Below are 13,314 nucleotides of genomic sequence, written 5' to 3' on the forward strand. Positions count from 1 at the left end.
TTTGGCCTGTACTGTGTCATTGGGTAGTGAAAGCCAAGAGCCATAGGTTCTCAAACCCAGCTGCACATTGCAATCCCCTGAGAGAATTGCAAACACACTGACGTCTGGGCCCCAGCCCTGAGGTTCTGAGTTAATTGGTCTGAGATGTGGCCTGGGTGCAGGACTTTTAAAGCTCTCCAGGTGATTGTGGTGTACAGCGAAGTTTGAGGCCCACTGCCATAGCTTCTTTGCCATGGTGTGAAGGAGGGCTTCCTTTATCAGCTGCTTTCCAGTCTCAACTGCCAGATGAAGTCTTGTTCTGGAGTGCTAGGGCGATGTTATCTTGTTCATGTCTGTGCTGATCTGATCTCTGATAAGAACCTGGCTCTCAGGGTTGAGATCAGGCCAATTCAGGGGTGTAGGAGAGCTTTATCAGTCCTAATCTGCTGCTGAGGGATGGGTTGGGTCCTCTTGGTGTAGCCCAGTCCTTGTCAGAACCTTGTTGTGGCTTTAAGGAGTTAGGGCTAGTTGCCCCTAACAAGGCAAGGATGCCCCCCTCATCCCCTCTTCCTATGAGCCCCAAGGAAAGGAAGAGGGTGGCAGCAGGAGTCTGTGGGGAGCAGTGGGGGAATCACGAGGAGGTTTTCCCCTTTGCATTCCTTATGTATTTTGTTTATTGATTGTTTGGGGTTTTGTTTGTTTAAAATTTTTACATATTTCCAAATAAATAAATTCACATTCAAAAATTCAAAAGATGCAGATAGATAAACAATGAAATGCTCTCTCTTACCCCAGTTCCTCAGCCACCCAGAGACCACAACCTTACCAGTTTTCTGAGTGCCCTCCCAGAGAAGTGTGATGCCTGAATAAGCAACTGTACATGTGTTTTCTTTCCTTTGTTTCCATTTTTCCTTCACACACATAGTTGCCTACTCTATACTCGGTTGTGAACCATGTGTTTTCCACTTACCACTATCTCTTTGAGCTCATTCTCATATTTTTTACAGCTGCATAGTATTCCACTGTGTAAATGAACCATAATTTAGTTCAGCTGTCCCCAGCTGATGGGCATGAAGATGTTTTTCTCTTCTCTGGCTATTTCAGCAAATAACTTATACATACAACTGTCTGTCCAAGCATGAGTCTACCCACAAGATGCAGTCCTTGAAGTGGATTTGCTGCCTCTGCTCTCATAATTGTGATATATGTTGCCCAAATCCCCACAAGTGGATTGTACCAGTTTATACTTCCAACAATATGTGAGGGTTCGTGTTTCCTCCACACTCTTGCCAATACAGTGTGTTATCGACCTTTTTATTTAAAAAAAACAAAACAAAATAAAACACTTATCTTGATGTTTTTAAACATATAGAAAAATAGATAGTTTAATGATCACCTATGTACTCATTACCCAGCTTCAACATGTATCAATTCGTGGCCATCCTTACTATGTCCACACCCCTCTGTCTCTTCCAACCAAACTCCACCTTGCCCCTCTAGATAATTTTTAAGAAAATCAGGGGGCCGGCCCCGTGGCTTAGCGGTTAAGTGTGCGCACTCTGCTACTGGCGGCCCAGGTTCGGATCCCGGGCGCGCACCAACGCACCGCTTGTCCGGCCATGCTGAGGCCACGTCCCACATACAGCAACTAGAAGGATGTGCAGCTATGACATACAACTATCTACTGGGGCTTTGGGGGAAAAAAAAGGAGGAAGATTGGCAATAGATGTTAGCTCAGAGCCGGTCTTCCTCAGCAAAAAAAAAAGAGGAGGATTAGCATGGATGTTAGCTCAGGGCTGATCTTCCTCAAAAAAAAAAAAAGAAAGAAAATCAAGATATCATATCATTGCATTTATGATATAGCTAACTTTCTACACTTTGCCAGTATAAAGAGTGAGAAACTTCTTCTGGGTGGTTTTTATTTACATTTCTTTTATTATGAATGAGGTTAAAAGTTGCTATTTGTTTAAGAGGCATTTGTATTTCGGTCTCCGTGAACTTTCTCTTCCTACCGTTTCAACATGCTCCCTGCATTACTCTGGGGTGGAGCCGAGGCTGCAACCCTTGGCCTTAAGTATAAGGTGGAGAGGTGGCAGGGAGGGGAGCGAAAAGTGGAGAGCGAAGGTAGGAGCATGTGTGTGAGAAGAGGAGGGTGGAAGGTGGGGGTGGAAGCAACTCAGTGGGAAGTAACAGGCCCGCTGTTCTCTCCCCCAGGTCTTGTTCCTCCCAACGAGCCTAGGAGAGGCAGAGCAGACCTTCATCATTGTGTGCGACAACTGCCAGATAAAGGAGCTGGTGACCGTAGGTGGGCTTGTGTGTGCTCCCAGGGGTGGGGCCGGAGTGGACACCCTGGCTCCAGAAGCTGCTGCACTAGTGTTGGCAGTGGCACAGCTGTGCCCGCTCTGTCAGGGGGTACACTGACACGGACCTTGGTCAGACCTTGGAGACCCAAGCCAGTGTGGCCTCAGGACAGTCCCAAGGAGCCTTCTAATGAGAGATGATGGAAACCTGGGGGGAAATCTTTCATCATTTCACTTTGAAGCTCATGTTGACCTCCTTTGGGGAATTGCCAGTGACTCACACATAAACAACCAGAGGCACCCTAGGTTTCTGTAGAGTTAGAAGGGGCATCCTGCTGATTTCCCCCAAGGTTGATTCCTTCCCTCCCTTCCTTCCTCCCTCAGAAGGGGCATCCTGCTGATTTCCCCCAAGGTCGATTGATTCCTTCATCCCTCCCTCCCTTCCCTTCCCTCCCTCCCTCCTTCCTCCCTCCCTTCCATCCAGTTTCACTCAGCAAGCATTAATTGAGTGCCCGCTGTGTGCTTGGTTATCAAAATCACCTCCTTTTGGTCTGTGAAGATGTGGGGACATGAATCTATGTGCTAATGGTCCCCTGTTCCCCTCTGGTGTGCACTTCCCGGGGTCATGATCAAGGCCAGTTGCAAGTAGATGGTGGCATGGTTCCTGTGACAGCCTTTGGCCACAGAGTCCTGATTTCAGCCCTAGTGAAACGAACTACCCTACTTTGTCAGGAATCGGGCAGCTGGTTGCTTTGGATCTGATCTATATTTCTGGTGAGAAAAGTCAGCCAGAGCCTGGAGAGCTCACAGACTTAACAGCCCAGCACTTCATACGCTTTGAGCCTGAAAACCTTCAGTCCACGGCTAGGAAACAGCTGGTTATTAGAAATGCTACGTGAGTGACCCCCATGCAGCACCCCCAACATACACCCTTTCTCCTTCCTCACCTGGCCCTGAGTTCCCAGTGAGGCAGGAGCTTCCTTCCAAGGGCCAGGGAGGAATCTGGGCACAGAATGGAAGGATCCGATTTGTACTGACATTCATGGTAGCCACTAGCCACATGTAGCTATTTAAATTGAAATCAATTAAAATTAAATAAAATTAAAAACCCACCTTTCCAGTGGTACCAGCCACATTTTAAGTACTCAATAGCCACATGTGCAGCTAGTGACCATCATGTGGGACAGAGCGGATGTATAAGATTTCCATCACTGCAGGAAGTTATATTGGGCAGTGTTGCTCTAGATCATCCTGGACCATCCTTAGCCAGGAACGGTTTTCCAGAGAGGTCCTGCCCTGCCCTGCCCTGCCCATGAGAGGAAGCCATCCAAGTCTCACGGTCAGACAGATTATGGCATGTAGGTTTCTTACTGCCATTTATTTCCTGACCATCCTCTGAGCACTGCCATTACACCAGGACAGACCTCAGGAAGCCTCCCAGCCAGGCTTCCCTGGTGACCCCAGGCCTTGCACAGGCTTCTGTTACCTGGCATGATGAACAGTACTCATCTGCCATCCATTCCCCCTGACCTCTGCCATCAGCAGCATGCCTGGAGCCCCACTCCTCCCACCACCATGGAGTTGTCGCTGCTCCTGTTGGCAGCTAGTGGGCACATGTCTTTCTGGACAGAGCTGTCCTGGGAAGCCATAGCTGGAGAGGTAGAGGGCAGGGAAGGTCTATATGGCAAACCTTTGAAACTCTCATGTGGTAGGAGACACTGCAGAAAACTTTCCTGATATCTGGGGGGATGCCTAGACCCCTCCAGTTTAGTAGTTGGAGCATGATTCCCTGTGTTTGCCATTTCCCCTGAGTCACTGTGGCCCTAACTACAGCTGCTGTGGGTGGGGAGTGGGGGCTTTCTTAGGAGGTCTCCAGCTTGGACTCCCTGACCCACGTGCTCTCCCTTACCCAGACTCCCCAGGCTCCTCCATGGGAAGGGCCTAAAGGCTGACCTGGCCACTTTCTTTTCCTGGGTCTTTTCCTGCTCCCTCCTGGAGCAAGGCCAGGCCAAGCAGGGGATGGGAGGACCTGGTCCTGGCAGAACTGGGACATGGCCTTGGGTCTGCTGCCTATTGCCAAGATTGTCCCCACAGGCACGTGGAGCTGGCCTTCTACTGGCAGATCATGAAGCCCAACCTGCAGTCCCTGATGCCTGGAGAAACCTACAGCGTGGACAGCATCAAGTACTACCCTGACAGGGAGACGGCCTTCTCCATCACGCCCAAGAGGGGGGTCCTCAACGCCCACGCAGACCACGAGTTCATCCTGAGCTTTTCTCCTCATGAGGTTAAAATGGTGCCATCTTGGTAGTCACACAGGATTGGGTCATGATATTTTCACTCTCCGTCCGTGTTCTTTAGTGACGTCAAAGCCACAGCTGGGCCTGACAAGATCCCCAGGTGCCGAGGCCAGCACTTAGCTAAGAGTGGGGCTGGAGGACGTGGTTGGTGTGCAGGATGAAGACGCTCGTTTTGCCTGGTCCTGATCCCACACACACCTCGTGTGCAGCCAGACCCTGGGCTTGTTTCCTCAGCTCTGGTGTCTTTTCTATTTCTACTACGTCAGAGATGTTAGCATCCCTATGCAGCCCACAGCAGCTCCCAGAGAAAGTGAGGTGCAGGTTCTCGAGGGTGAGGTTAACACCCCTGTCTGCCCCAGTGAGAAGCCCTGTGTGTAAGGGCAAGAGCTGGGTGTGAGGAGGGGTGCTCAGGGACCCTTGTTAGTAAGAGAGCAGGTCTGCCTCTCAGGCCAGCATCCAGCCGTCTCACTCTCTGTCCTGGGAGGGTGAGGTGCTTCAGACACACTGAGGGCACTGCCAAGGGGCAACATCGGGGTCTGGAGAGCCCTTCCTTCCAGGCCCAGCTGAGGTAGGCATGCCAGTCGTGAGACTGTAGTGGCCCCAGCCCCTGAGTCATGGCTCACGTCCCGGCAGCCACCCCTTTTACTGTAGGGGTGGGGACAGGTAGCAGGGAAGTGGCACTGTTTTTCAGAAGGCCTTTCTGGTGGTTAGGCCAAGGGGAGGAGGAATTTCTGCCACGGCTCCAGCCTTCTCCAGGGCAGCCTGGCTGGAATGCAATTTGCTTTAAGAGTGCTGTGTTTGTCTTGCAGCTGAGGAATTTTCACAGTGTGCTCCATATGGTGCTAGAGGAAGTCCCAGAACCCATGAGGTGAGCAGGGACTGGGCCCTGGAGGAGGCATGGGCAATGGGGCCTGCCCTTCCCTTGGGATGCTGGGGAGGGAGTGATTGAGCCACCTGGCCCCCAGCAGGCTCTGATGCATGGGAGCACTTTCAACTTTTCTGGCACCTCGGCCTGGAGTGGGCTCAGCATGCAGGGAGCAGGGCTCGCTGGACTCACTGTGAGAGCTGTAGGCCCCCCTGGAACCGTGGAGCTGTGCTCCAGGCTCATTGTTACCAGTGGGAAGCCAGGCTGATGGCCCCTGGGTGGTGGTGACTAATGCCCCACGGCAGGCACCTCCACCAGCTCTTCCCTAAGTACACTGTCGGGGTGGGTCTCCAGTCAGCCTCGGGTAGAGATCCCAGGCTGGGTGCAAGGGAGGTGCCCCTGTCTCAGGCCTTAAGTTGAGCTACTGTCACAGGCACAGACATTTGTCACTGTTTCAGGGCATTGGCTGATGCCTCTCATCTTAGGGTGCCTGGGAGCTGTGGGAGGGATGCTTTCTTTTCACAAGACCAAAGATACGGGACAGAGGCGAGGGTCATGCAGGGCCATGCTCCCAGGCTGTGTTGGCTCCTGGCTCATGGTGGGTTTGTTTCAGTTTGGAATTGGAAAACCTGAAAGATCCCTCATACTCTGTGGATGATGTGATTGTCCTGGAAATCGAGGTGAAAGGCTCAGTAGAACCATTCCAGGTTCTCTTAGAACCATATGCCCTCATCATTCCCGGGGAGAACTACATTGGGGTAAATGTGAAGAAAGATTTTAAGGTAAGTCATTGTCTCTTTCCAGCCAGGCTGGCCGAGATGGTGCTGAACTTGGGTATGAGTGTAGGGAGGATGGAGCTGGAGGGGTGGATGGCGGCGGCCATCATAGAGGATGCATAGAGGACGAGGCTGCTCCCAGGGCCTCTGAACTCTACTTGGTTTGCACAGATGCTGGGCTGGGCATGTCTGTCATTTTTTCAGCTTCCTAGTATCCTCTGAATGACAGGCTGTGGAACCCATTCCTGTGTTCATGGGTCTTTGGCAGGATAGGGGGCCCACAAACCCTGCAGTGGTGTTGGTGCTGTTGGATGGCCAGGAATTAGCTTGGATGGTGTCAAGAGGACCTTTTGTGAGCCCACAATCCCACAGTCCTTCAGTGGGTACAGATTCAATATGCAAGGGTACTTCCTCGGGAGCCCAGATTGGGGTGTGTCTTTCAGATGTGGAATAACAGCAAGTCACCCATCAGATACATGTGGGGGAAGATCAGCGACTGCCACATCATCGAAGTGGAACCCTGCACAGGGACCATCGGTACTGCGGGGACTGCGGGAGGGGGTCATGACCTGCCCGGGGCTGGCCGGCAAAGGAGACCTCAGAGTGAAAGGGGCCTGTGCAGGGGTTCATGGTTTCCTGTGACCACCTCCAGCTGCAGCCTGGCACTTGTGGTGGAGGGGACGTCAGCGAAGGCCAGACAGCTGGGCCCAGGCACAGAAGGAAACTGCCTCTGCTTGCTTTCTCCGCCTCTCACTTTTCCCGTCTTCCAGAGCCCAACGAGGTTGAGGATTTTGAATTGAACTTTACCGGGGGTGTCCCTGGCCCAACAAGCCAGGACCTGCTGTGTGAAATTGAAGACTCACCCTCGCCAGTTGTGTTACACATCGAGGCGGCCTTTAAGGTGCTGCTGGTGGGGCTGGGCAGCTGGGTGGGCCAGAAAGGAGGCAGGAGTAGGACACAGAGCCCATTCCCAGGTGGCCAGTGACAGGCCCTCTGGGTGTCTCAGGGGCCTGCCCTCGTCCTCAACGTCTCAGCTCTTCAGTTTGGTTTGCTGCGCCTGGGGCAGAGAGCTACATACTCCATTCAGATCCAGAACATCAGCCAGCTCCCAGCCGTGTGGTCCATGAAGGAGAGCCCCGTCTGCCTGGAAGAAAGGCGTGAGGCTGTAAGTCGGCTCTGCTGACTCCTGGGGTGCCACCCCTCCCCCTCAGGAGCCAGTGTTGTGAAACTTGTGCTGGTACATTCTGAGCCTTGAGCCTGAGAGAGGAAAAGCCTGCCGGGTGACTTTTGCCTCGAGGTGTTCCCAATTCTCCCCATCTCTGAGGCAGTTGGGGTCTTTTCTGCTGCAGAATTTAACCCCAAACTGGTTTTCCTGTTCCTTTCTAGACCATCTGATGCATAAATAGGACATGGGTTTCTCCTTCTGGCAGAGCAGAAAGAAAATAGGCAGCTGAGCTGAGCAGGAAGCTTCCAAGGCCTCTGGGGAGGGGCCGCCGGGCTCACCCCAAAGGTTCTGAACCTGCCAGGGATTGTGCTTGCAGTCTGAGTACCTGCCACCAGGCGGTGCTTGGACGTGGGCTTGTGGCCGAAACCAAAAGGCTCCCCCAAAAAATCCAAATTCATTTGCACTCAAATAGTACTTTTCTTTTTACGATAAAAATAGAAAATACTAAAAGTGGCTAGGTATTATCATCATCACATTAAATTATGGCATCACATTTAAATGTGATGTGAAATCTAGAATAAGGCTAAATCACACAAAGCATCAATTACCCCCTACTCACCAGCAGGTGGTTGTAAATCACCCACTCACACTCCCGCTCTTCACACTCGGTGGCTGAGCTCCCTGGGAACTGCCTTAGGTCATCATCGCACATGTGAGACTCTGGCCAGGTCTGTTTGGTGACAGCACCCTCCCTCTGACTGCTTCCTGCCAAGGTGCCCCATCCTCCTCACCCACTTGCCCTCCAAGTCAGAGCGCTGCACACTTTTCCTTCCACATTCAGAAGCCGAGGAAAGATAGTCGCAGCCACACTTACATCTTATCTGCCAACGTACCTTCTCTTTCTCCGGGACTATTCCTTTCTACTTCAAAGTCATTCTCCTTTACCTGACAGCCTCACTTCTCTAGCTGGGCACTCTGAAACTTAGACGTTATGACAATTTGCATCAATGGGGACCCACACCATTGCCAAGAACCATTGCCAAGTGTCTTGTTACACAGGCTTGAAGTTAGCGCTCTCCCTCCCAGGACTCATTGGGCTCCCTGCCTGGATTGTGAAACCACAGAAGGCTAGGACTGGGATGGGGACTGGGGGCAGGGTGGTAGCAGTACCTTTAGGCAGGAAGGTTTTCTTCAAATAAAACCTTAGACAGAAGCCCAAGATCTAGAATAAAGTATGACTACTCTGGCCACCCAGAGACCCCCTTGTTGGGCACCCCCTACCCCATCCTGCTTCTCCCCACGTCCCAGGCCCCTGCCCTAGGCACTTCTGAGGAATCCCTGGGATTTCCCAGAGCACAGCCGGAAACTTGCAGACCTCAGCCAACCTCCTCATTTGATAGAGAGGCAGAGAAGTACAGGGGCTTCCCAGGGTCACACAGTTGATGGGCCGTGGAATCAGTTCAGATCCATTTTCTAATTCCCAGTCTGTGTTTTTCTCCCACTGTGAAGAATAACTGCATTTTATAATTGAAATAATTGTCAATTTTGTAGTATATTAAGATTTATGTCATAATTGAGGCTCATAGGAATCTTCTGTCTACAGTTCTCTGCATCTATTCTTTTGAGCTCTTGGAGATAATGTTGGGATTTGGGGTTTATTAGATGAGCTCAGGTCAGGGGACCCAGAAACCCAGTCCCAGAGTACAGCCACACCCCTGGGGCTCCAAGGGAGATGCATGTGAGGAGCAAAGACCAAAGGAAGCACAGGGGCTCTTTCCTTACCAGTGGGGCTTGGGCCCCAAACTTCAGCGCCTCAGCTCTGGCGAGCCAGGCCAGAGGGCACAAGCCACTCTTCCAGCGAATTAGGCCAGCCCATCCCTCCCACCAGTGCCAGGGAGGTGAAACTTCAGAAGCAAGAGCACAGGGCCCAGGACTAGCACTCTCAACCCAACCGGGCCAGCAAGGGGGCCTGTGTGGGAGGTGGGGCTGGGAGAGGGCAGGCCAGGCGGCCCTCCAGGCAGATGCCTTGCACTCACTGTCTTGGTCTCATGGAAGGAAGAGACCAAAGGGGAATCACATCCCTCCTGGGTATGACCTTTGAATGTCCAGTGACACCCCTACTAGCCATGACGTCTGGGGCCATGAGGCCACACAGTCAGACTGCTAGTGCTTCTTATCGAAGTTGGAGACAGGAAGAGGCAGGTAGAGAGCCCTCCCCAGGTGCACTCTTCTTTCTAAGCCTTTTCCCTTCCCCTCTCCCTTTGTGTGCATGCCATTGGGGAGGGGGCGCACCTGCTGGGGTGAATAAGTACAAGCCTGCATTGGGGGATGGGGCGAGGGGGAGGGGAAGAGACCATGTAAGAGCAAAGGAGAAATCTGGCCACATGGAAGCTTCTCCCCTCCCCCAATCTGATGGCTTGGTAGCTTTCCTTACTTGAAGCCATCAGGGCCCTGACCGGTGCCTGCTCAGGGGGGCTGGGCAGAGCTCTCAGAGAGCCATCGTGGCTCCCCCAGCATAGCTTCCCACTCCCCCTGGGGCACCACCCTCTGCCTTGTACCTCTCAGATCCGGGCAAGTGCATCAGGACCTCCTCCTTTACTCAGTTTTTGTCCTTTTGATCCTGAGACTCTTGTTCAGCTGTGTTCCTCCATTTGTTTGCCTCCTTCTGCATCCTAGATGGTTCTTTGAAGAGCTGGGGGCAGCTGGGGAGGACCCTGGTTGGTCACAGCCAGCACCCCCACGTTCTTCTGCAATTCCAAGTGTCCTCACTCCTCATTCTTCTGAATTGGCCTCCCAATCAGGTGTCTCCCTTCAGCATTGAGCCTTCGAGCGGCCAGGTTCAACCTCTAGGGGAATGCAGAGTGAACATCACCTTTGAGGCCCTGCACTGTCAGCGTCTGCAGACCGTCCTGGAGCTGGAGGTGGTAAACGGGGCCTGGAGGTAAGGGGGAGTGGGGAGAGCCATTGCAACACGTGTTTTACATATTCACAGTATGTGTCATTATCTATAGACATTTCACAATTTAAAGGTACTGATACATGTTTATTCCATAAAATTTGGAAATTACAGAAATGAAAATCCATTACCTGGAGATAATTGACTAGTAATATTATGGGGTATATCCTTCAAGTGTGTGCATGCCAAAGGAATGTAAATTAGTACAATCACTTGCGACAATACTTTATTGTTACCTAGTAAGGTTAAATATGCACATACCGTGTGATCCAGGGTTAGACCTTCTAGCTGTATTCCCAGAGAAACTTACACATGTGCAGCGGGAGCCTGTGCTCATATGGGAATGCTAATCGCTGGACTGTTCATAATAGTGAAAAACTGGGAACAACCAACGTTCGTCAACGGGAGAACAGACACAAAATAGTTGTGGCATATTTAAATGAATGAATACCATTGTATTCTGGGAGGAACACACTGGAGGTTTCAAAGGTTATTAATAATATTCCTTTTCTTCCTTCCTCCCTCCCTCCCTCTCTTCCTTTTGGAAAACTTCTTACATATATAAAAATAGAAGAGCATAATGAGCCCCCATGTGCCCATCACCTACCTTTAATCACTGCAGATATTGTTTAACCCACATCCCTCATCCACTTCCCCCACCCTTTCCCAAATTATTTTGAAGCATAATATTCATTTTCTTAAAGTGTCTGGTGGTAATATTTTGTTTCTTCAACTGGGTGGGGGGTGGTACACAGGTGTTCTTTTTACTATTTTTCTTTAAACTGTATATATATTTACACTGTATATATATTTTATAGTAATTTCTGCATGTATTTTGTATTTCATTATAAAAATGTTTAAATGCTTGTTTTAAATCTTTATGTACTCTTGAATTATCCTCCAAAAAGACTGTGCCATTTTATCCACCTACAGTGTATGGGACTACCCATTACCCAACACTCTTGCAGTGACACATGTTATCTGACTTTTTATACTGTCACCATCTGATGGGGGGACAGTAGCACCAGTGTCTCATTGGAATGTGCTTTTCCACAATTAACAGTATGGGTCAAAGCATGAGTCTTTTCCTCACTGGTCCTACATGGTACCTTGAGGGCCTTAGATAGGAAGGTAAAGTCTGTCTGCTCCCCAGGGAGAGTGCCTTTTATTAAATCTTTGCTTCTTTCCTTTCCTTGCCTATCTCTGTTCTGTCTTCTTAAAGGACCTTGTGTTAATCAGAATGTTTACAGTTGCAGGTGATAGAAACACAAATGTAACCAACTTAGGCAAAAAAGAGAAACCATTGGCTCATGTAACGGGACATTCCCGCCCTGCTGCGTCCAGGGGCTCTAGCCTTTTCCTTTATCTGGCCTTCTACTTCTCTCGCCTTCTCTACCCTCCCTCCCTCTCCCCTACCCCACTCCCATCCCTGCCCAACCTTCAACGCTGCTTCTCTCTCTGTTGGCCTTTCCCTCCTCTATTGGTAAGGGCCCTTAGCTTCTCTGCCCTGGGGAAGGGGGCCACTTAGAGCTCCAGGCTCACACACTCCCCCCTTAACAACCTCAGCAAAAAATGAAACTGGCTTTCTCCAGAGACAGACTCTGATTGGTCCTCTTTGGGTCACATGCCCACCCTCCCTACCTAGTGTCATTGTCATCGTTGTCTATCCCTGTGTGTCCGTGTCCCCCCCGCCCCCCGGTGACAGTGGGGAGGGTCTGTCTCCAGAAGTGGGTAGGAAAGCTTGCTGGACAATAAAAACAAGAGCTACCACCGTCCCCGCAGACCTGCTGGGTCTGTACTGCATAAATTTCACCATTTTCCATCTCTCACTGTTTTTGCTCCTTGTTAAGGGAGACGTCTTTGGCCTTGCAGGTCACTAATTCAGTCTTTGGCAGATGCCCGTCTTTAAAATCATGTTTTTAAATTTCAAGCTTTTTTGTTCTGGATTGTTCCTTTTTGTAGTAATCTGTTATTGTCTTATGGATGCAGCATCCTCTCAAATTCCCCCAAGGAAATTAAGTTTTGTTTCCTCAGATTTTGGTTTGGAGTCTTTCTCCACTTGTTGGTTTTCTTCTACATCTAGTAAGCCTTGGCTGCCCATTCCTGTTTGGGGTTGGAAGAGGAAGTTGATTTGCATAAGGAATGATGGTGTAAGTTTCCTCTGAGTAAGTGGGTGTAGGTGTGGAGAGCATTCCTATTCCAAGGAGTGAAGTGTATGTGAGTACCCTCAGAGTGCACAGCCACCTGAATCCCGTAAGAGGATGGGGGCTTTGGGGAAAACAGCCCAAGACAAACAGGAGAGGAAACCCACACTGGCCAGCCACACAAATCATTCCATTCCTTCATTCATACATAGGAATGAAGGACTAGGATGTTTTTGGTTGTTTTCTCTCTGTGATAGGGGGAAGCGCAATGTTACTACAGGATCTGCCCTGACCTCTCTCCAGCCCCACACCCACATTCTTCAGCAGGGAGTGGGGGTGGGGGTAAATACTGCTGCAGCCCACTCGTCGGTGTTGCCTGAGCTCTGGGGTTGGGGCCCTGAACTGGCTACACTAATCTCCCGGCAGTCCTTTAGTTAACTCCCCTGCTCTTTTCCCCATAGCCTACTCCTGCCCTGTGATGCCTCTCATTCCGTTGTTAAGGAATCTCTGCAGGGCCTTCTCCTCCAGGGCTTTTTTTTTTTTTTTTTTTTGTGAGGAAGATGGGCCCTGAGCTAATATCCATGCTAATCCTCCTCTTTTTGCTGAGGAAGACCAGCCCTGAGCTGACATCTATTGCCAATCCTCCTCCTTTTTTCCCCCTTTGTACCCAAAGCTCCAGTAGATAGTTGTATGACATAGTTGCACATCCTTCTAGTTGCTGTATGTGGGACGCGGCCTCAGCATGGCCAGACAAGTGGTGCGTCGGTGCGTGCCTGGGATCTGAACCTGGGCCTCCAGTAGTGGAGCGCGCGCACTTAACCGCTAAGCC

The 13,314-nt window shown here is 50.7% G+C and overlaps 1 protein-coding gene across 1 annotated transcript in view; it reads left to right on the plus strand.

Annotated features, from left to right (window-relative positions):
- Nucleotides 1–13,314, plus strand: part of DLEC1 (DLEC1 cilia and flagella associated protein) — a 72,628-nt gene that overhangs the window by 36,006 nt on the left and 23,308 nt on the right. The window contains exons 11-19 of the mRNA XM_014790604.2: nucleotides 2,194–2,284; nucleotides 3,012–3,174; nucleotides 4,374–4,566; nucleotides 5,389–5,447; nucleotides 6,058–6,226; nucleotides 6,664–6,757; nucleotides 6,991–7,121; nucleotides 7,227–7,385; nucleotides 10,187–10,326. Coding sequence (XP_014646090.2) covers nucleotides 2,194–2,284; nucleotides 3,012–3,174; nucleotides 4,374–4,566; nucleotides 5,389–5,447; nucleotides 6,058–6,226; nucleotides 6,664–6,757; nucleotides 6,991–7,121; nucleotides 7,227–7,385; nucleotides 10,187–10,326 — 1,199 coding nt within the window. The remainder of the gene's footprint in view (nucleotides 1–2,193; nucleotides 2,285–3,011; nucleotides 3,175–4,373; nucleotides 4,567–5,388; nucleotides 5,448–6,057; nucleotides 6,227–6,663; nucleotides 6,758–6,990; nucleotides 7,122–7,226; nucleotides 7,386–10,186; nucleotides 10,327–13,314) is intronic.

The sequence above is a fragment of the Ceratotherium simum genome, chromosome 5, assembly GCF_057802395.1.
Source record: "Ceratotherium simum simum isolate JZ-2026a chromosome 5, ASM5780239v1, whole genome shotgun sequence".
NCBI classification, from domain to species: domain Eukaryota; kingdom Metazoa; phylum Chordata; class Mammalia; order Perissodactyla; family Rhinocerotidae; genus Ceratotherium; species Ceratotherium simum.